The sequence below is a fragment of the Gavia stellata genome, chromosome 3 (genome assembly GCF_030936135.1).
Source record: "Gavia stellata isolate bGavSte3 chromosome 3, bGavSte3.hap2, whole genome shotgun sequence".
In the NCBI taxonomy this organism is placed as follows: Eukaryota; Metazoa; Chordata; class Aves; order Gaviiformes; family Gaviidae; genus Gavia; species Gavia stellata.
Genome location: NC_082596.1, coordinates 37,422,451 through 37,446,405, shown reverse-complemented (window position 1 = coordinate 37,446,405; position 23,955 = coordinate 37,422,451). Strand labels below are relative to the sequence as shown.

The 23,955-nt window shown below is 39.6% G+C and overlaps 1 protein-coding gene across 7 annotated transcripts in view; it reads left to right on the top strand.

Moving 5' to 3' along the window:
- The window catches only part of SULF1 (sulfatase 1), a 65,103-nt gene that overhangs the window by 23,888 nt on the left and 17,260 nt on the right, over nucleotides 1-23,955 (top strand). For 4 of the 7 annotated variants that reach the window (XM_059815881.1, XM_059815877.1, XM_059815880.1 and 1 more), the window contains 5 exons: nucleotides 7,018-7,168; nucleotides 8,179-8,354; nucleotides 8,916-9,044; nucleotides 9,306-9,362; nucleotides 10,360-10,489. In XM_059815881.1, the coding sequence (XP_059671864.1) occupies nucleotides 7,018-7,168; nucleotides 8,179-8,354; nucleotides 8,916-9,044; nucleotides 9,306-9,362; nucleotides 10,360-10,489 (643 nt within the window). The remainder of the gene's footprint in view (nucleotides 1-7,017; nucleotides 7,169-8,178; nucleotides 8,355-8,915; nucleotides 9,045-9,305; nucleotides 9,363-10,359; nucleotides 10,490-23,955) is intronic. The other 3 variants (XM_059815883.1, XM_059815879.1, XM_059815878.1) reach the window with 2 other exon arrangements.

Here is a 23,955-nt window from a genome sequence, read left to right as displayed (position 1 = left end):
TCTCCCACCTCTCCTTAAAACAAGTCCTGTTTCTGACACCTAAAAATATTTCTGGAAGTTTATGCTGGCTGCTGTCACCATAATGAGTGATATATTTTCTGAAAATAAATCATATTAATGCATGTAACTCTAGCTATGCCCAGAAGTTATTTCTGTGGAAGAAAATGGGACTGCAGAAGATGTGCTAGATGAAAACAATACATAGATTTTTGCTGTGGTAATGAACATCATCTGTTGGGGAGCAGAGTTGCCAGACCTTTGGAAATGCTGTTGTTAAATATGAATTTATGACATAAGAGATGGCTCTCTAGGTGTCCCTGGCAGTTGTTACAGGGGAATTTTGTTCCATCAGACACCTGAGCAGAAAAGCTCTGACTCAAAGGATGCTCTAATGAAAGCCTGAATTTTCAGTTATGCTCAGGGCCTCTGGCAGTTTAACTTCCCTTTACCTTCCAGTATGAACCAGTCTTAGGGGAACTGTGAATCAGACCTAAGCTGTTTATAAGCTGTGAAGTAAACAAACATTAGAAGCAAAAATCTGCGGGAGGCAGGTTTACTGAAGAATGTAAAAAATGAAAATCTGAAACACTGCTGCCTGTGCTGAATTAAAGATCCTTGGGCTGGCAGGAGGACTGACAACCAGATTTTATGGTTACCTGGAAGCGATCCTATTGCCAGGCTAAATATCTTAGGAGGGGCAGCTAGAAATGGTATGTGGGAAGAGATTGGAAAGCTTCCCAAGGTAATGTGAGACAAGGTAGATGATATGAAAGGCAGAGCTTTAAATTTTCATTTAAAGATAGTATGAAAGGTGCTGAACGACCAGGTCTGTCGGTAGCAGTGTGTTTGCAGTAGTGAAGCACGAAGAGCAATGCTGTTGCACCTCTGAATCCCCAGAGCACTCTGAACTGCAAATCTGGGGTGTGAAATGGCTGCATTCAGGGTGCCTTCTAGTCACTGAGGCTGAGTCTCAAACATCTGCCTGTTACAGTGGTATTTCTTGTAACGCCGACACTTACCCAATAGAGGTAGGATCACACATTTGCATCAGTAATGAATCCTGAATGTCAGTGTGTCTTGTCGTGGCTGGCCTGAGGCCCACCTGGACTCCTGACTTGGAGAGAAATGATCAAAATCATCACACGCATTATTGCGAGTGTGACTTTAAACAGGACTAGAAGAAATAGTGTGATATAGAAATGTGGTAAGATTCTAGTCACCCAATTAACTTCTGCAGCAGCAACAAACAATTTTTCCTAAAATAAAAAGGTGTTATATTTAACGGGTAGCAACTTTTTTTCTTCTTTATTCCAAAATATAGCAGTTGTATTACACTTCAAGAGTGAAACTTGCATACCTCACATCCCCAGGTATATAAATATCCCTGGGTTTAAAAGATTCCCCTTTTAAAAGGCAGCAAAAGTATACCCAGAATGGTGAAATTCAACTTCACATTAATCCTGACCATGCCACTGGTCATGGGTTTTTGACTTTTAATTTTGCCCAGAACGTAGGCTTCCTGCTTTCCAAGAACAATGTCTAAACCTGGAAGTCTACTTTCCCTGGAAACAAAGAATTTGCTTCCTTTGTCTGTTTACTTTTTTCTGAAGAAACATGACCACTTATGCAATGTTTGCTAATCATATTTCAAAGAATAATATAGGTGTTAATTTTGTACAGAAACTATTCATTTTTTACAATGAGTTTTATCATAGGTATTATTTTAAGATGTTGTTGACTTTTATTTTTATGAAACGAAAATGTTCTTGGGGCATATAAGTACTGTATTATTTTCACTAACTGGAGGACTCCCAATCCAAATAGAAGATTAGCCAAACACATTTGGGATAAAAACCCCCGAGAACTCTATGGAATTATTCACAATCAACATTTGTAGGCAGTATTTTTGTGAACATAATTTTCTTTTGTTGGGTGAAAACAGGAGGTAATTAGGAGACTGTAAATAGAGGCAAATGCAGATTTTTAGTACGAGCAATTAAACAAATGTTTGTAAACGTGCTTGTTTCTTTCCATGTTAACCCATCTGAAACAGAAATGTATATATAGATCAAACTTTTAGAAAACAAATGTTAATTTAAAGTTGCACAGAATTCTGGGAGCTCTTAAACCACACTGTACTCTGCTTTATTTCTTTTCCACACAGATATCACAACTGTGTAAACAGCATTAGCCAAGCTGAATCTCCCATTCTTTTCTTAACCTGTAAAGTATCTTTCTGTAATAATGATTTGCAGATGGGATTTATTTCATTTGTTTCCTTGAATATCACACAAAAAGCAGTTCACTTACTAGTAGGAGATAGTGTAATTAATTTCTGAATTATTTGCTATTTGAGGACCCCATTTCAATAGGTCCTCAAGTACAAGCATCCATTGTTTTGGGTTGCTGGGTTTTTTTATTTCTTGTGGTACCTTAGAAGCCAAATAAGATGCATTCTCTATTTTAAACTTCAAATTTAAATATACAAATATATTAAATAAGTAAAAGTCAGTAAGAGTAATTAAAATGTGTGATATGAAATGCTGATTGTTCATGTAACCGGAGGTTATTGAGGCCTGTTGGATTCAGGCCACAAAGCTGAATGCTAGTATAATTCCTTTCCTCTCAACATAACTTTAAGCACCTAGTTGAACCAGTGCTTACAGATTAAATGTTAGATTTCATGGTGAATCTTTCTTTAAAGAGAAAAGTATACTAGTGTTTATAGATATTTAGTCCTTCATAAACCTATAGAACACTTTGTTATCACCACTGTGGGCTTTCCTGCTGCAGTTTAAAAGGTGGTAAACAGACAGTGAATGAAATTTCCATGATGTAGCGTGAACAAACCAATGCACATTGATGCAGAGACGTTACGTGCTAACAGAACTCAAACCACACAAGTCATCCCTTTTCTGAGGAAACTGTAATCCAAGGACAGAGAAGGCGAATACTAATTTACTTTTTTGGGTTTTGTAAATGTGCACATAAAATGGGATGATTTCTCTGTAAATTTATTCACATAGGTGAATGATTACGAAATCTCAGGGTGAATTATTTTTCTCATTCTGCATTTAGGGGAAAGAGCCTGACTGGGTTCAGCATTTGTTCCTGTTAAGTATTTGGGGGTTTTTTTGTTAGTTAAACGGGGGGTATCAATTTGAAATTTTATGAACCTGACATCTTCCAGTATCCTGCCCAGTGCCAGAACAGACCTGTCATGGAGTGCCAAGACATCTCTGTGTAGCAAGTTCTGCATAGTATGTGTTGGACAAATATAAGTAAGTGAGAAACTGAGTGATCTAGGTTTGCCCAAGCTAGGATAGCTGACAAGAATGACAAATACTATACCTTTGTAGTAGAGTAATCATTTGCTCTCTCAATCCTTACCATCTCTACAGATTTAATATTCATGTAGTATGTTGCTGGTCATTTAGAACTGACCTACATGAAGGGGAGCACTTTTTCAGTTTATCTATTTTTGTAACATGTAAAATAAACTCTCAGTCAGTCTCTGGGCACACATTCAGAAGTTTAAGCGCTTTACTATTTGCTGAACAACTAGCAAGAATAACCTTGAAATCAGAAACTGCTCCTTACTGCACTCTGAGGCAGCACCTGAGCTGTTCAGGGGCAGCCCAGCAAAGACTGACAGGCAGGTGATCAGTAGCTCCTTGCCAGAGTTAGAGGCCATGGACAACCTGAAAATAATGGGGTACCTGGCACCTTCTGCTGATCACAGATCAACAAATGTGCTCGAGACAAGATAGCCTCCATGACTGAGAAGAGGCAGTAGAAGACACAGTACATATCTTCAACCTTATATTCCCAGTACTAAGAGGAATCAAGGAAATGCAGATGTTGGTGTTCCTTTACAGCAGTACTTGTCAGTATAGAGCAAAGCTGTTCCCAAAAAAGGAAGAATAGAAACAGTGACAGACTGCGCCATGATGACTTTCAAGGGTTTCTAACAGTTGAACATTTAGTTTGTATCTCTGACTGCTTCAAGAAAAAAATGTTGTGATAAAAAGTTCTCACTGACAGGGAAGAGGTCTGTCTACTTGGAAAGGTTTTCAGAAACTGTGGGGTTTTTGGATTCCTTTCTGTCTCTTCTCTAGTACTCCTTCTCCTCCACTTTGGACCCCTGGTTCACATTTCTCCATCAGCCACTGGCAGTGAGTATTTCACAGAAGGTCCTGTTCCTTGAATTGTCTGGGAGGAAAATTCTGCTTACTCTCTGCCTACTGCATTTCTCACCCAGAAAATTCAAAATGCATTTGGAAAGTGTCTGTGAAAGCTTTTAACCGTCCTGCTAAACCCCTGAGTGCTGCTTTTAAAGACTATCCATTATGTGGAGGAGGCCTCTGAAAATGGCCTGGGAACATGAGACCTGAGTCTGCTTCAGCAGCTGGCTCTCCTTCCTGGCACAGCAGCAGGCTGTCATGGTGCTGCCGGCTGAGCGTGGCTCACAGCCACCTCATCCCTCCATGGCAGGGGCACTCAGGAGTCCGCTGAAAAAAAGCAGGGTTTTGCTGGAAAATACTGATTAATCAAAACTGAGCTCTTTCATGGGAAAACATCTTGTTTGACACACTTCCAAAGAAACAGCGGAAAGCTTGCACTGGAAGTAGCCTTCTTTTCTGTCGATATGCCTAATACCTGATAGGTGACCAAAGCTCCTAACACTTGCTTCTTCAAGGTCTAGGGCTCCATCTGTCCATCTGCTAGGGCTGCTGGCTAGCCAGCGACCTAGAGGATTGTGCTCCTGGGCTCAGTTTCATTATTTTTGTGGTAGTATAAACATTCCTTTAAAAAAATCAGACTTCTACCATGGCAAATGTCAAAATTTTGACTTTTCAACCTGAAATAAAAGAATTTCCAGCAAAGAAGGGGTTTCATTTTATGTTTTGTCTTTGCTAACCTTTCCATACTTCCTAGGAAGGAAGTACTCAAGAAAATGTTCACAAATCCTGTGATACCATTGTCTCGCTTCTGTTTCCTCTTGATGCTAATGGTTAAGTAGGTTAGTCAAAACTATCTGTATGTACTAGAGACGTACTTCTGAAATTCTACCTAAATTCTCACAAATAGCCTCCAATTAAAATGTGAACTCCAATGATTTATTGCAGTTGACTATCAGTCTATTACATTTCCCATTCAGCCATTTTTTATCCTCAGAATATATAGTTATAGGTTGTATGTACTATAGCTGATACAGTAAAAAAACCTGCTTCAGTAAAATCAATTGGTTCCACCATTCTGTGATCACATACAATCATGTCAAGAAAAAATGAAAGCTAAATGAAGGACTGGTCAAAGGTGTAACTTTAAGTTATCAGTATACAATGTTCTGATATTGTTTAGTGCTACCTTTTACAAAATGACAGCTACACATAAACATTTCTGTGGGGAAAATGTACCTTTGGGTGAGGCACATCAAAATTATCAGTATCTAAACAGTAAATTAATATTGAATTGCATTTTTGTTATAAACTGAAAAAAGAACCATAGGAATCAAATTAATCCAATCACACAACAGCATTTTTTCATTTTCTATTTACGTTTATTTTTCAAAGGTAATGCTGCAATACATCTATCATGTACTGCAGCGTATTAGAAGTGGGGAAAAAAGTAAAACCCAAAGAGCTTCATCAAAAAGGCAAAACCTAGATTCTCAAAGCCTAGATTCTGCAAGTGTTAGAGAAGGAAAGTGGTCATACGCAGGTGAAACCGCTACGGGACATGGCTTTTGTTTGGTTTATCTTCACTTTTTAGTTGTCATGTATGCTAGATATAAAAACAGGATTGATGGAGATCTTTTGTACTGTGCATATCTGTACAGCAAATTTACCTGGCATATTTTCTGCAGTATGTTTTCTTCAGAGGTGATATATCTGTGAGCGTATTCTTGTTTCTTATATGATATTCTTCAAAAATTCACCAGCTGTGGATAGAACACCCTCTCTTAAATCTTTCCTTTGATGTTTGTGTGAACTCCTAAAGCAGCATTCTTTGCTTCGGTAGGACTCTGTGCCATGCGTCTTAGTACTAGTATTGATAGCAGTATTAGTTCAATATTATTGTCATAGTTCATTTTATGCTGGTAATGCACTGTGCTTTGCATTCACATTAAAAAAATAACACCTCAACAGTATTTAGTGTATAAATAAATGTTATTTTGGCATGGGCAGTATTTGCACATCTACCACCTCATCGGGTGTCACTGGGATGTAGCTCAGGTGAGGGCCAGCGGCAAGTGATGGAAACTGAACGTGGGTCTGGAGTCAACGGCGCTGGTTGCAGCACTTTCTCAGCTCTTTCCTTCAAGGCCACAGCATGGCTTTGTATCAGAGCTGACCCTGTGCTCAGGCAGGACCCTGAGGAGGGTCAGGGTCCTGGCAATGCCTGCACTTGTTTTTGGTGATGGGGAGGGGAAAAAAGCCAGCGCTTCCGCTCTTTCAGGGAATCTTGAAAACTGATAACACCAGTGTTCCTGTTCTTATCTTAGTACTGACCACTAAATTTCTTTATACCACAGGAAAATATCTTTCTTGTGAGTTTCATTGAAGTTGTGCTAATATAAAGGTAATTTTCCCACTAGAAGCATGAGGGCAATTTACATTAATACTAAGGGGAAGTAGTCATCTTTGATCTCTGTCTTTCTTCATTTTTCTACTTATCTTTATGGGATGCATCATTCAGATGAGCATTTTTAACAATTACAGGTTCTTTTGAGAAATATGTTTGGTGTATCCCAAATACTAATGTGGATCTGGTAATGGTCTTTGAGCCCAAAACAAAGCTCAGAAAGCAAGTGGTTAAAAAACGTTGAGGAAGTAATGTATGAACCAACGAGGCTTGGAAGCCACAGAAGTGATGTTTGTGATATTTTACATTAGGAATACCAACTACTACATGGAATATGTGAACTGACTATTCCTGTGTTAGAGGAGTTCCCACCTTCCTCTGATGCCTGTGATGCTGCACAACTTTTCAGATCCTTTCTTTTCCTCCCAGCACTCCCAGCTATAACTATGCACCAAACATGGATAAGCACTGGATCATGCAGTACACAGGGCCCATGCTGCCTATCCACATGGAGTTTACAAACGTCTTGCAGCGCAAAAGACTTCAGACCCTGATGTCAGTTGACGACTCTATGGAAAGAGTGAGTTCAAGAAACTACTGTGAATACAATCTTGTTAGTCAATTACAAAATTAAATTAATTCTTTCTTTACCTTCACCAACCAGAGCCTGGGGAAAGCCCCTGGGCTACAAAGAATTACTCCACATATCCTCAGTAGAAATTAATTCTGTTTTTGTTCTCTGCAACATAGTGCCAAGCTCCTCGCTTGCTTCTTTCAATTGCTGGGTGAATAACCTGATGATTTTTTAAAGGGGAAAAGTCACTGGGCCTAATATAAAGCCTGATATTAACAGAAGGTGCATCACCTGCGTGTACACATGGATAGACACAGGTGCACACACGACAACTTCTATTCATTTCACACACTCCCTTCACAGTTCATCCTTCAGCTGAAATCTGGGAATTGGCAAATCACAGCAACTCAGGTGTCAGTCTGCTAGTGTTTGCAGAAGTTAGGCAATGCAGCGTACAGCTAATTGTAGGTAATGCGATACATGAACTATTAGGTATACTTTGCATGACTTTTTGTTCAAAAATCAAGCACCATGACCAAAGATCTTCCCCCAGAGAGATTTCTTTAAACTTTAATAAAAATTTACAGCCTTTTCCCAAGCCCACAACTGTAAGGAATGAGAAAGTTGTAGACTAACACAGTAAATCAAATCTGAGTACCATTTGCCCTAAAGCTGTAGCAGACTTTTTTCCCAAGCTGTGTTTGAGTACACAATGATTTTTGGACATACTAATGCAGCTATATTAGTATTAACATATTTTGCTATTTTAGTTTTCTGGACCTGTTTAATTTTTCCTTCTGTCAAATCTGAAATTGAACTTGTAAGTTGAATTTTTTAACAGCACAATAAAGACAAGATGTAAAAATGTCCATCCCCAGAATGTCTGTTTCAACAACCTCATTTATGTCATGTTTGGTTCTGTGTATTTAAGGGAGTAAAATGATGGTTATACATGATTATGCACAAAACCTGTTTTGCTACATTTAATTCAGAGTTTTTCCTGTGCTATGTTGCAGTTATACCAAATGCTTGCAGAGATGGGAGAACTGGAGAATACCTACATTATTTACACTGCTGACCATGGTTACCATATTGGGCAGTTTGGACTGGTCAAGGGGAAGTCAATGCCGTATGACTTTGATATTCGAGTTCCTTTCTTTATTCGTGGTCCAAGTGTAGAGCCAGGATCAGTGTACGTTCTCTTACGTCTCTAGCACAGCTGTTGAATCTAATGTAAAATGTTTCTAAGAGCATGTAATTATCACTCTGTCTAGTTTCATTTCATAAAGGATGTCTTATTATTATAGACCAACGAGTCTTATAACAAGGCATGTCTTTCATTTTGCATATTATTAATAAGTTATAATGCAGATAAGAAAGTTGTACATGTAGTCCTGTAGGGTTAGGCTTTGGGGTTTGCTTTTAAAAAGTAGGTATTCATCTTTACTGCTCACCTTCTGGTTTAGCAGAATGAATGGTGTCATGCCCTCATTGTCAATGAGGTAAGAGTAGTGGCTACTGCACCTCCTTGTTTTATTGTGCTTAGCTTTTGCTTTGTGATGACAGCCTGCAGTACTGGCCTGTCATTCTCAGAATTGTAGCCTTCAAAGGGCATTTTCTAAACTTAGCACTGCTGTAGAGCTCTACATCTTCAAAGCCCTGATAAACATTAATTACCATTCTATTTCCAAGAGAATGTGAAGACTTACATATTGAACACATGACAACTGTGACCTTTTCTGTTGATTTGCAGAGTGCCTCAGATAGTTCTCAATATTGATCTCGCTCCAACGATTCTGGATATAGCAGGACTTGACACGCCTCCAGATATGGATGGCAAATCTGTCCTAAAGCTTCTGGACTTGGAGAGACCAGGAAACAGGTGGGTCCCAGCATTTGTTTTTTTAGCTAGTTCAGAAGCAAACACCTAAGTAAATCAACAACTGAGTGGAAAAAGATGCTGTGAAAATGAGCTGTGTCATGCCAATGACCACAGCTTTCACATTTGAAGAGTCTCTTAAATAGCACATCTATAAAATTGCAGGTATATATAAGTGGAGAGGTGTTTTTTCAAAAATAAATTGTTAACACTAGCAGTGCTATACATAGGTGCCAGCAGTAAATAATATTATTTTGCTTTCAGGTTTCGAACAAACAAGAAGACCAAAATTTGGCGTGACACATTTCTGGTGGAAAGAGGGTAATTATTAGGGGTGAGAATTTTGGGAGAGCCTGCCTGCTGGGAACACTCTCTTGTACACGCTTTCCTTTCTGTTCCCTCCTCTTCCTTTTTATGGTCAGCGAAGTAGTAAATTTTGCAAGCAAACTTACAGGCCTGACTTGTTTCCTAGTTTTCCCACCACTGGCTTTGCAAGCTGCTGTGCTCCCAAATCCCTACCTCAGAAGAAATTTGAAAACATGCTTTTCTGGCAACTCTCCTAGCCTGTACCTCCTCTTTCTCTGACATTGTACTTGTGACCACTTACGTCATCATTTGACTCATTTTCTTTCCAAATCTCTGTTTCAAATCCAGCTGTGCAGAATCCTCTTATCAACTGATTTTGTATTTTCCATCACGTATTAGAAACATTTTTGTTCTAGCTAAGAAAAGACTTACATGTAAATGAGATTTACAACTATAACTGCTCCTCTTTTCACTGACACCTCTTTACACCCTCTCACCTTGCCAATTGCTGCTGTGAATATTTTCTCTGAGTAAAAATTTTACAGCAATTTCCTTGTGGCACTTCATGTCTTTAGAGATTATGGAAATCTTTTGTGATGTAGTACAAAACAGTGCATATAGGACACATTGTAACATGTAAGATATAGCCAAGCTCGTGCTGAATGACTGTGGAAGCCCTTTAGTCTCTTCAGCTGGGCTGTTCAGCCAGGCGAGTATTGCTTCAGTGTGTTTTGCTTTGTGAAAGAACATACATTTATGTATGAATGGTGCTGAACTGTATCAGTTAGACGTATTTCAGCAGCCCTTACTTCTCTTCGGGTAATTTCCAGCAAATCACCTGAACCTTTTTTTCACTACATGACCTACATTGAAGGTCAGTAACAGAAATGTGGGGATTTTTTTTCCCTGAGAAGGCATTAAATCTTCAGTAGTTTTGCTTTTCCAGTTAAATTCATCACCTCCAGAGTTTAGAATAATGTATCTAAAATATTCAACTTTATTTTTGTTAAAGCAAATTTCTGCGCAAGAAGGAGGAACCCAACAAAAACACTCAGCAGTCTAATCAACTACCAAAATATGAGAGAGTAAAAGAATTATGCCAACAAGCAAGATACCAGACAGCCTGTGAACAACCAGGACAGGTAAGCCACAAACAACTGCGGTCTTCTATGTGCCACAGGGAAATACCTATTTCTCGTTATGGGTCAAAAAAATGTGAAGAATATGGCATTCAGAAGATAGCTAAAAGACCATTATTCTGAATATCTTCAGAGCAAAGACCACACTCAAATTGGTCTAAGCAGCGGTCCAATTTAAGGTTTTGGAGGGCTGGTCCTTAGTTTGCTGTCTCAGTACAGGGCTTATGGTAAAACTGTGCTCAAATATAACATTAGATAACTACTTTTTCTTTGATTCAGTGTGTTGCTAAATATGCAAGACAATTCAATGATAGTTATGAATAAGGGAGAGAACCTTTTTGAGCAGTGAAAGCTTGTACTCACTGAGCTAATTCAAAATTACTGAAGCAAACTGGTTAGTCCTACGATTACACATGATTTTGTTTGCTGGGAAATACAACTGGACAAGACACTTGGTAATCATCATGCTTTATTATTTATTGAAACACCTTTAATAGAAGGGTGTCCTTGATCAGAAACGCTTACTGTTTAAGGTCACTGTAAGGAATCAGACAGTGATACCCATACCCAAGCGTTACTTTTTCTTCCCGTAGCCTTAATGATTTCAGAATAATGCCTGACTGATACAAAGGTCTAATTGCCTGCTCACCAAAGCAGAAGTTACTGCACCCCTGACTAGCATGCTTACACCTGCAGCTCTGTAGTGTGTATACAGGGTGGGAGCTAAACTAAGAAAAAGGGAATCTGACCCTAAATTCTCTTCAATCTGTTCTGAATTCATGCTATACCTACGGTAACATATGAAGATGAATTTACTGGGGAGATGTGGAAGGGATCTGTATGCCTTCCCACCAACACCACCTCTAACCAGGCACATGCGGGGGGCCCCAGGCAGCGGCTCACGCCCTCCCTGCCATCCTCCCCCTCCGTCCCTGTCCCCACACACCTCCCTGCAGGAGTGTGAGGTGATTTCTCCCAGGCAGGCGCTTGTGCCTTTCCCTCAGATGTTTGCTCAGACCGCTGCAGCCGGCCGTAGGCCTGGCACTGAAATATCGGTAAACTGTTTTGAACGGGAGCATAAAGCCTCACTGTGCTCCGCATCCATCTGCAGCCACCCATGGTGCTTCACCCAGGGCAGATAGAGCTCCGCAGGACAAACCGGAGGGTGCTGGGGAGACCTCACTCACTTAAAGAAGTGCTCCGTCCCTACCTTTCCCCTTCTCATTCATTAGAGCGTAGTATTACAGTAAATCTTGGGTAATCCCAGATTGGACTGGAATATGTTTTGGCTGGCACATCCTCGGTCAGGTCCTCTGCCACAGCTCTCACCTCACACATGCTCCTTAAACGTGGCCACTTTTGAAGGGATATACACAATATTACAGTCTCACCCAAGAGCAAAGTTTTCAGGAGTTCAAACACTGCCATTGTAAACAGAGATTAAATTTGAAAAACTAAACATTTTTATAAAAACTAAAGGAGATCAATGGAGTCATTTAGACTGTTAGATGCTAAAATGTTTAGTTTTAAAATACTAAAATATTTTCTTTGCAATTATTTCTTATATTTATTACCTCTTATGCCAAAATCCAGGCTTGGAATAGCTTTACTTTTCCACATGTGACTAGAAAAGGTTAAGTGTCCTGACCAGGTATCACACCTGAAGCAGTAGGAAACACTGCTCACAGCCATGTTCTCAGCCCAGTGTGGTAGACCTGTCTTTCCATCCCATACTGGTGAATCCCGTTTCATCAAAGGGCAGAGGGAGAAGGCCTTGAGTCAGCAAGGAGCTTACGAGAGCAATGGTGTTTGATAGCGGCTTTCCCACCTACGAACTGCCATCGAGGTCCTTTAAATGCCGAAGATACGTTGGTTCCACAGAGCCCAGCAGCCACCCCTCACGGCTGAATGAAGGACAGGGCTGAACTGACCTCTTTAAGGCCAATTTTCAGACCTAGCCAGTGGTGTATAGAAATTATTTTCTTAAACGAAGAGACCAAAGTTGTCCCTGATACTTCTAACATCCTGCAGGCTTCTTGCAGGGATGCCAAAGTTAAATGTGCCTACAGAAACCTCCTGTCAGACAGAGCAACGGCAGTTTCTCTCTCAGGGACAGGCTGTATGCAGTGCTCACAGGGAAGTCAACGCAGAATAGGAAGGGTGTGAATTTAAAGAGCAACATTGGAAATAACATGAACATCAGCATGTCATTGCAGTGTGAAATAAGTGTCCGCAGGATTTTTTCCATGTAGAAAAGTTCTTAAAGAAAACTAAAAGTTAATAGGCCAAATAATTTTACTTTAGCCCAGATGGTTTCCGATGTGCAGTATGAGGCATCATAGTTTAATATGAGGTTCTTCCAACAGATTTCCCCTAGTCATTTTGCACCTCTTGGAAAAGGGAAAAAGGAAATATTGTTATGTGGGTCTTAACTTTGTTTTATCTTTTGAGATTAGTATCTTCAATTTATATAGGCTCATAGGTGCCTATATAGAAAAAAATCTTAATTTTAATTATGGTGTTTTTTAATACTTTCTACATTTACTCTAACCGGTTGCAGTTAACATCACTTAAATTAATATCACCTTCACAGAATGAGTGATTGCTGACAGATCTTTAAATAGTGAAATTACTGGTCTGTGGGAAGTTGCTGTTAAATGTCTGGAACTAAGAATAAGCATTTGGTGAATTAATACACCAATGTACTGTCTAATACATTTAGAGCTTGTTCTTCATTTTAGTTTACTTTAGTCAGTATCTAGTTCATTTGAAATGGAAAACACAATTGGGAGTTGAAAAAGAAGAAAATTTGTTTTTCTTGTATTAAAATGAGGTGTGATCCTGAGACCTGCTAGTTCCAAAATCTCCAAGGATGTGGTACTCAGGAAAATAATAGCTTCAGCTTATTTTTTTATTTAATAAGTAACGTCTAAATAAAAAAAAAAAAAAAGGAAAAAGAACATGGCATAGTAAAGACACTTTTTAAATTAAAAGTTTCAAAATTTCAATTTTTTTCTATGTCCAATAACTATCCGAAAGTAGGTAAACATAAAAAATGGGGAAAAAAAGAAAATATTAAACATCTGTATAGTTGCTATAATTATTCTGTAATTTTTTTAAGTTCTAAATGACTGTTTGCCAAAAAGAGATAGGAAATTTAGATTATAGATTACATTTAGCTGCAAATCAGTAAGGCTTATGGGTTACCAAAAAAAAAAAAAAAAAGATTTTGTTTCATTAAGAAAAAATAATTATAAAATGCATATGCAAAATTAAGTTAAACTACTTTCACCATGATTTTTTTTTTTTTTAATTTTTTAGCATCATTGACAGATTGCATCACTTTCATTGTAGAGCACCCTCCCCTGGCGATTTTTTCATAATCCCCTTTGTGGGAGGACAGTTTCCAAAAGTTCACTCACCTCCTTGAGAACACATCAGAAATTAGATGCGCACGACTGCATGGATATGTTCACGTTTGAGTTATGTTCAGCGAGTCATTAACTCCGGTCAGCACTGAGCCCTTGCAGAGGAGAGGACGGTGCCTGCTGAGCTGCATTAGCATGAGTACAGCTAACAGGTCATGGGAAGCGATTACTTGCCTGTCCTTGGTGCTTGCGGGCTGCAGCTGGAGTGCTGCGTTTGGGTTGGGACCTCCATTAGCAGAGGGACATCGGTAAGCTGGAGCAAGTCCAGTGGAGGACCCCAGAGATGGTCAGGAAGTACTAAGGAGGGGCAGAGGTTTGTTTAGCCAGGAGAACAGAAAGCAGAGGGGTAATCTAGTTGCTTCCTTCAACTAACTAATGGCTAATTAGAGAGAAGACAGACCCAGGCACTTCTTGGAGGTGCACAGCAAAACAGCTATCAGCAACAGACAAGTTGCAGCAAGGGGAAATCTGACTAGGTGTGTGGAAAAAAAATGTTACCAGAAGAGTGATTAAGCACTGGAACCCAAAGAAGCTGTGGAAGGCCCATCTAGGGATACTTTCAAAACCTAATAATGCTGTTCCTACTTTGAGGAGGAGGTTGGACTAAATGACCTCCAGATGTTCCTTCCAGCAATTGCACATGCTTGCTTAATACCTGGACTTGAGGATTTCACGTTTTCTTCCTCCTCCTCAGCTTCATGACTTGGGAAGTGCTATTAATTTTGTCCATCTTGTAAGTAAGTTACCGGTCACCTGCCCCTATCATATTCGGATGCAGACTAGATTTCGGCTCCCGCCCTGACCCAGCTGTTGACCTGTGCTCACCCGCAGCACAGCCAGTCCCATCACACTCAGGCCAGGTCCACTCCGCCTGCAAAGGGAGCAGCAGCGGGATGGGGTCTCTGCTCAGCTTTGGGGCTTGGGGCAGGGTAGAAGTTTCCTTTGCGGTCCCTCCTTCACATCCTAGAGACCGCTCAAGAAATTATGATGGGAACCGGAGGTTTCCTTCATAGTTTGTATGCCAAATTTGTCACCAATTTATGTGTTGCAACTTACTGAGGTCACCTGATTGAGCCCAGTTGGTTTAGTAGTGACTATTGATGGGTTTTAGCACTTAAGTGGTTTGCAGGTTTTTTTATATTTTATTGATACATATTTCCCCTCTCAGCTTTACTGTAACAAGGTACACACTATAGAAATATCTATTCATCTGCAACATTGCTACCCCTGATGTTGTTTTAAAATGGGAAACAATCAGTGTGAACTTTTAACTGAAACTTCGTTAATTTTCCAATAGAGCAGAAATAATAACATGTGAACAAATGTTTCTCTGGATTAATACAACCTTATCATGACACAAATCTCCTCTCATATTTCCACTGAAATAACCTGAGATGAGAATGTGTGTTAGTTCAGGAGGTTTAGAGGCAAGCTGCTCTTAAATCCTGTGGCAGGTTATTTTTGTTGAACTCACTCCATCTTCTCACCCGTGAAATTCTTCTGGATACTTAGCAAATATCAAATAAAAGCATGTTAACTGTGTTTTCATTTATACTTTTTCTTTCTCTCTTCCCTTTCCCAAACATGTAATTAATGAGTTGAGTTAATTCATAAGTATTTATTCTTTTTCTTTCCACCAGTCTGAGTCATAGGAATTTTCCTGAGGCATAATTTTGACTTCTGGGACTTAACACTGTTTCCCAGATAGCAGTTACCTTTCGAGGTCTTGTGACTGATAGGCCGGGTGTCTCCAGAGTACTCTTCAATCCATTATTTATAATCAGTATCAAATCCATAGTCAGATATGCATTTTTATCCTCTTACAAAACTTACACAAACCACAACCGTATTTTAATATTTTCCCAACAGGGGAAAAAAAGAAGCCACACTCCCAAAATGAGGACTGTGAAGCTTTGTGCTTAAAATTTCAGCTCTTAGGTTGGATGACTCAGCAACCAAACCCAGACACAGGTCTGTTTATTTTATGGGCATGCATCTCCTGCCATCTGCTCTGCAATACCTGCCAGTTTATGAACAGCAAAGCTCTGAAACTTGTAAAGATCTATAGTCTGCTGCCAGCTCCAACGAGCACTGACAATGGGTAGAACAGAAAAATGCGTCATGCTGCCCATGTTTGTATGACATGCATGCCCATGAACTCAAACAAAGCTAGACAGGTATAATGCCATAGCCGCTAACCTTCCTTGTGCTCTCTTTTCGTGCACCTCAGCTTTAGAAATGCAGAATATTGTGGTTCCTCCTGAGGAAGTGTATCCCAAAACTGCCCAAAAGAAATAATGTTCCATTTGGAGACTACGCCTGAAGACTGCAGTGAGATTTTAGTTAATTAGGTCTCAATGTATTTTACAGTGATTTAAAGCTTACAGGTAGTCACTGGAGACATGTTGCTGAATCCAAGCATCAGCTCTGTGGTAAACGTGCAAGGTTCTTCTGGCTCTGATCCAAAGAGCATGTTACGTAGTCTGTACACACCTCTTATTTCTCACATATCCTTCACCATTTAAAAATCTAGTGTAAGAATTTAATTTTATTGTTTATGTTTGTATTTATCACATTATGAGATCAGCATTCAGTCAAAAGCATGTCTATTTGTAATGTTAAAAGAACACTTGCCATCCATCAGCTTACAGATAATATTGTAAAGGAAATTAGAATGGGGCTTATTAGGTGTAGTCTGGTTTGGCTCAAGTACCTATGTTCTCATAAAATAAATATCACAGACGATACATTTGTAAAGGTCAGCTTTATGACCAGCTGCAGAGTATGAATAAAAACACGTAAGCTGGTAAGAGCTGGCCAGAAGTGTCAGACGGCTGGCCAGGAACTGACAGCCAGACCCTGAGCACCCACTAAAACCCAACTAAAATTATGATAAGGCATATAAACATCACTCATGGATCCTCCTGTATCAGAACAACCTTCTGATGCTTGCAGGAGTCAAAAGACACTGGTGATGAACATGCAAGAGTGCATTAACGTGTTGCTATTCCATATGCTTCCTCCCGCCTCAGCTTGCATTTCTCCATTTTCTATCATGTTGCACCTATTCAAACAGAATTTCTTACGGCATTCCTAAAGCAAGGTATTAGCAGCCAGTCAGTTCACAGTAGCAACATTTGCTTGCGTTTAAAGCAGTGACAAATAATCCCATCAACCTGTTTTACCAGAACGTTGGTTCGAAGCTGGCTCTTCTTTGCCATCTGCCCATTGATACCACCTTTTCTTAGTCATAATTCAGAAGAGCATTTATACACAGGCTTAACTGGAAGCATATGTGTTTGGGACCAGTCATGTGCTTAAAACTAAGTACATACTTCAGCACTTTCACGAACAGCTCTTGCAGCTATTGCTCTCTTTAGACCCTGCAGAGTCATCCTTCATAGTTGACAGAAACACGCCTGCAAAGTAGTTGCTCAAGAATTCATAGGAATTGCCAGAAATTATGTTATCCCTTGTTAAAATACCATCCTGTTTATGAGTTAAAACCAAATATGAAGATAACTTCCTTTATCTCTAAAAATAATCCTTCAAAGCATGGTATTTCATATTTCAGCCTAAATATTTCACATTTCAGCCTAAATATTTAAGTTTCCTATTAAACAGAGGGCAGCTCTTTCCAGATTTGACAATTCTTCAAATTTAAGCAATTCTTAATCTGAAGGACCAGCTCTATTCTGGATAAAATCCAAAGATATTCCAGTCTGGGAAGATCACTGGTTTCACTGGTTTCGTCTCTTTCAATGCATGACTTTGTTCAGCATTTTTACCACCATCTTATCAGCATTTTCTAACAGAGAGACTTTTTGGTAGAATGGCACCTTAAAAAGCAATTTTATGTACCAAAAATATTTAGACAGAAAACATAGATTATGCAAGAATCGTTTCTAGCACTTTCTGTAGTACTCCTTTGAGGTTCTCTTTTTGCAGTTTCCATTTTAAAGTATTCGGTGAAATACAGTATAAACTAAGTCCTCTGCAAATTAAATGTATATGACCCAATAGTAACTGATTATTATCGGTATTGCTATTTATAACTGAAAGGCTAAATTTATCCTTTTCATTGGCTCCTATTTGTTTGCACCTGAGAGTGGGTGTTTATTGGATAATAACAGAAGTCTGTTGATGTTGAGTTGTAACTACAGACAAGCTAATAGATTTGGTAGAGAATGCTATGGAGGTGAAATATTGGATGTCTCGACCTAAGTGCCTACACTTCTAGAGCTGACAATGCAGTCCATGCATTTTTTATAAACTAGAGAACTGCTATAACTGTGATACTTAAAATCAATCTTGCCTATACATCAAAAATGTGAAATTGTGTAGTCTGTAAACTTCCTAGGCTATTTTCTCTTTATTCCATTTCTTAAACACTGTGAAGTAGCTCAAAATTGGCAATTTTCGTATAGTTATTTCTGTTATACAGTGATTAATTTCTTCATTCTTTTTTTCCTTTAGTTAAGTCCCTGTGCATTTAACTGAATGTATTTCTAAAGTCTGTCATACATTTCCCTCTATATTACATCAATTCTTATAGGAAAAATTGCTACCCTATCTGTTGAACCACTGACCATTGCACTTTTCAGGAACACTTTCTCAGGGGTAAGGCTGTATATGAATAACTATCCCTGAATATATTCACGTCAGTAGACTCTGGAGCTGTGCATGACTCAATAGAAGGTGATCCAGTTATGAGGGAGTGGTGCAAAAATTGGGATCTGCCTTTATGGGCAGCATCAACCGAGTTCTAAAATGAAGGAGAAGATTTTTGTTCCACAAAAATACAGCAATTCCAAATTCCCTGAGTGAACCTGGCACACCATCCCTGTTAAACAGCTGCACTCACGTGCAATGTTCAAATACTACTGAGATGTAACAACGCAGATTAATATTTCCAGGAGCATTTCAGAGCCTCAGTCAGGGCCAGGGTTTTTGACTGCTCTGCGGGAACGCGTAGAGGACATGGCCTTAGCCCGTAAACATTTCTGAGTATTCAGGTCCAGTTTAGCAGAATTAAACTGCTGCTGCTCTGTACTCTTTACCATAGCCAACTAATTACAGGGCACTTTTCAATATGCTGTGTGACAACAGCCTCTTTGAATGGCACAGAGAAAGCAAAAACAGGACTCGGTTCTCATTGCAGTAGCACAGCCCTAAACCAGACTCCCTTACTGGTATTATCACTTCAGGTCCCCTGACACTCACCCAGATCTGATTACTGCTAATAGAGGAAAATGGTACACACATACACAGCCCGTGATGGTTTTTTCATCTAAACCGTTTTCAAATTTAGATCATACCTTTTGAAACTGGAAAAAAGGGAAATGAGATCTTGAGGACACATTTAAATTCATGAAGTCTTCCTTTTCATGCCTTATCTTAGCATTCCCTAGGCTGAGCAATAATACTCAAAGTCAGTCATACATTACCAAAATGAAAAAGTACCTGTAAAAATATTGTTGCCATGTTATATTTCCAGTTGCACATTTTTCAGGGTTTCATAGCTTTGTGATAAAATCTGACAAGATATTTAACACTGAAGTGTCTACTGCAAATACTGGGTAATTACATTTCATAGAAACCCTTAGCTTGCCTACTCTTAAGACACCTTTCATGAATTATCTAATTAATTTCTCTTCTATATAAGGGGGCAGGAACTCTCTCAAAGCTGTCACAGTCTATTAGCTGAACAAAGTTGACTTGAAATCCTGCTGAAGTGGGTATTTACAGTGCAGCATATCACAACAATTCATACTGAATGTACATTTTTATGCCTTAATTATATTCAGTAATGAAATAGACTCACTTAATTTTAAGGCAGTGGCTCAAACTGATTAAAACCAGGAAACTGAGACCCAAGGTACTTATCAAGTCATTTGCTGTTGTCTTGCTCATGTAGCTCTAAGTTGCAACTGGAGCCCTGCCAGTAGCGCAAAGCAAAGCCACCAAATACAAACAATACCCTTTTAACCAGCCCATTTACTCCTCTTTGCCTTTGAAATGACTTTATAAGGGCAAACTTCTACCACCAGAAGAAAATGCATCATGTCAATGACATCATCTGCGGAAAAGCTCCTGCTGCAGTCCTGCTGCAGTCCAGTGCTTGCCTCCCCACCGAGGAGCAGGCATGTGTACTTATGTGTTTAAAATTCAGGTTTGGCAGAGATTAAAGCACCTTGAGCTCCCAAATGATAGAATAGAATAGAATAGAATAGAATAGAATAGAATAGAATAGAATAGAATAGAATAGAATAGAATAGAATAACAGAACGGAACAGAACAGAATAGACTAGACTATTTCGGTTGGAAGGGACCTACAACGATCATCTAGTCCAACTGCCTGACCACTTCAGGGCTGACCAAAAGTTAAAGCCTGTTGTTAAGGGCATTGTCCAAATGCCTTTTAAACACTGACAGGCTTGGGGCATCAACCACCTCTCTAGGAAGCCTGTTCCAGTGTTTGACCACCCTCTCTGTAAAGAAACGCTTCCTAATGTCCAGTCTAAACCTCCCCTGGCTCAGCTTTGAACCATTCCCACGTGTCCTATCACTGGATCCCAGGCAGAAGAGATCAGCACCTCCCTCTCCACTTCCCCTTCTCAGGAAGCTGTAGAGAGCAATGAGGTCGCCCCTCCGCCTCCTTTTTTCCAAACTGGACAAGCCCGAAGTCCTCAGTTGCTCCTCATAGGATGCTCAGTCTTTTTACACATTTACCTCTCCTAAGCTGTCTCTGCAATTTGCTGCCAGGGGCAGGGAGGGCTCTGGGAAGAGCTGGCAGCCAGCATACACGGAGCCAGCCAGGGCCCCAAGCTCATGTGCAGAACAGACTCTGCTCGGTTCAGGGCGGCTGTAAACCAGCAAAGCCCCTCACAGTGGGATAGTCCCGCCAGCTTTCAGGTGGTGGGTTTCAGGACTCCATTGGTGTGGGGGTATTAAGGATCGCCTTCCATGTTTGCTTCCCCTCTGAAGTTAAATTGAGGCAGAAGGAAAACTGGAAGTGGGGAGCTGAGGTGAGAGGGAAATAATTGCTGGAGGGTAGGTGATGAAATGAGATGAAAGAAAAAAAAGATGAGTCAATGACAGGGAAAAAGGCTGACACAGGTTAAGTTTCACAACATGACTGAAATGATATAACAGCTTGTTGCAGCCAAATGGCAGGGTCCTGCTTTTCCTCTCCCATTAGTTTGGAGTTTTTTTTAATTCTGAGTTAGTCCTCTTTTCTCCTACTGAGGAGAGGATAAATCAGCACAGGAGTCTCTAAGTCAGCATGCAGCCAGAAGCAGGGACTATCCCGTATTCCTATGGCAACAGTGAATTGTTAGATTGGCTTAGGTGTGCTGTGCAACATCACCACGAGAAGGAAGATAAACATGGGGAAAATAAGAAAACATAAACAAATTAAAATTTAATGAAGACATATTTAGTTTGTGTATGTGCCAATATTTTTTTATTGATTGAAAAATGGGGACCCAGAAACCAAACCTAATAGTCCTGGATTTCAAAGAATAGTTTGGTATTCATAGTGGGAAGGAAGGTAGAAAACAGGGGAGGGGAAGGGACAACGCGTCAGTCAGAATCTTCTTTTATGTACGTTAATGCATTTTATAGATCTAAAGATGAGCAGAAGGACCATTATGAGTTAGTACATAATGCATGCTCAGTGCCCAATTACGCTGGCATGGGCAGGGATTCAGGAAAGTTAGTCTAAAAATTCCATCTTAGAATTCTGAAGCATCTTTATAATGACACTTTTAAAAGTAAAATTTAAAAAAAAGACTAACTGAATCACATTTAATCCCTGTTTCAAATAGAGGACCATTATTGGCTTGTACTAGACACAGAGAGTCCTGTTTCAATGTTAGTCATAATACCGTTAAAAATTATCTAAATAGCTATTGAAGCCACTCCTGGAACCTCTTGCTATAATTAATGTTAGACAAAGAGAATACTTATTTTACTTTAAAATGGTGCTTTTGAGACTCATTAAAAACTAGTGCCATATGTTTATAAAGGTAGTGTGTACCCAATAAACACAAGAAATATAGTGGTGCAGTCACTGTAACAATCTTCTCTTACTGCAGTAGGAAGAGCACACGTGCTATTGCAGAATAAAATCCTGCAAAGTGTTATAGCTCTCAGACACCTTTTTTTGTAGAAAGTCACCTTGTCACTTGTAAGTGCAAGTTTACACTGAAAGTCTGAGCATGAGTGTAATTTCTCAGGCGGCCGTCAGCTGTGTGGAGGCCTTATGGCCTTTTACACATGGTTTACTGTTCTGGGATCAAAGTCATGCCAATCCACAGGAAAGGTCTCTGAGCATGGGATCCATCTTTTATCTCAGCCTACATGTTAAGCCAGAGAGTGAGCTCACGCTGCTGCGGTTCAGAGCCACATCAACTCACTCCTTGGGTTATCAGGTCAGCAAATCTACCTGAGGCATAGTTTTCTTTCTTCATTCTTCAGTCAGCTTGACAGCACCACCAAAACCGTCCAGAGCAGTCATTAGTTAATGGAAGAGACTTACCGAGATGTGCGTGCTCTGATATTAGTGTCCCTTTCAAAAATTAAGTTGCAGACTCCATTAGGACCAGCATCCAGCCATCTTGCTATTATTAATGAGGCAAGAGAAAGCTACACTATTCAGTCACAGGACTCAAAAAAAGACATATTATAGAGAAACTTAGCTGAAACTGCAACTAAAAGGTTGCAGTTATCAATAGCATTATTGAGTTTTGTTCTCTACACTACCCAGCCAAACTTAATTCCTTTGTATGCAGAGTCTGGTCATTGTGGCTTAAGATGCACAAGTGAACAAAACTCACTGGGTAGTAGTCATTTATAGTTGTATTCATATTATAAATAAACATAGCTATTTCTAGTTCTCCCTATTGTTATTCAGACTGGAACTGACTTAAAATCTTCACAGGCTTCTTAGCTTGTTTCGGGTGTTACAAGTGCCAGCTATAACCCAGCAGCCTTATATGGCAAGCTTTCGGCATGGGCAAAGGAGATCTGATCTGTCAGGACTTATCTATGTTTTTAAAAAAATAACATTTAGCTTTTTTAAGACAGTTCGGTGTGGAAAGGAAATTAAAGTCCCAATTGCTTTTTAATTTAAAATGTGAAGACAGTGGGATCCACTGGAATCTTCCATCTGTTTCAGTGATGTTGATAATCAAGTCAGACAGATCTTGTGCAGACAAGCTGGAAAAAACTCTGTTTCCTCTCACTCTCCCACACTTGCTCTGATACTCAGCACACGCACAATGCCTTTTACAGGTACTCCTTCCAGACTGCACCTTTTTCTCCCAAGTCTGATAGAAATCTCAAGACTTAGGTATCCAAAGGAGCTTATCCAAGCTAATTTATTTGTTTACTCTCCCTAAGGTTCTTCCCCTCGCTTGCACCTGCTGGGTGTAGGGAGGGTGACTGGGGGTATCACGCTTTCAGGCTTCTGCCTTCTCATGTAAAATATAAAGAGCCAGCAACGTTTGCAGGTCTGAGTGGTACGGTTTGCACGGGCATGTCTTAGGGTGCAGGTCCTAACTCTGACCACTGGTAAGGAAATAAATTACATGTTGTTAGTGGTTTATGTATTTTTCTATAAATCACATCCACGATTTGTCCTTCTCTTTGTCAAGGAACCCTACAATTGAACCAGTTCTTCTTCATCTGTGGGGATTTTTTATTTTCCCCTGTATTGTGTTAGAAATTCCAAGTCACAGAACAAAGAAACAAAGTTTGTTTTTTCAAAGAAAAAAAAGAGATGGTGAAAACAGCCCTGACAGCTGTACTCCGTGGCTCAGTAAATTAAGACTTTTTAGTTGCTCCTTTCAGGGATATGTTTAGTCTAGATACTCTTGATTTATAAATCTTTTTTGCCTGGGCTGTAATTTTTAATGCAGATTTGCAGTGATTTCATTCAAGCTTATGTTTGCCTAGGATGAGAGAGATGTTGAGAAGAAATGTGAGTGAATTTAGTCCCTTAAAATGTTTCCCTTCTCAGTTTGTTATTTGAGGGCC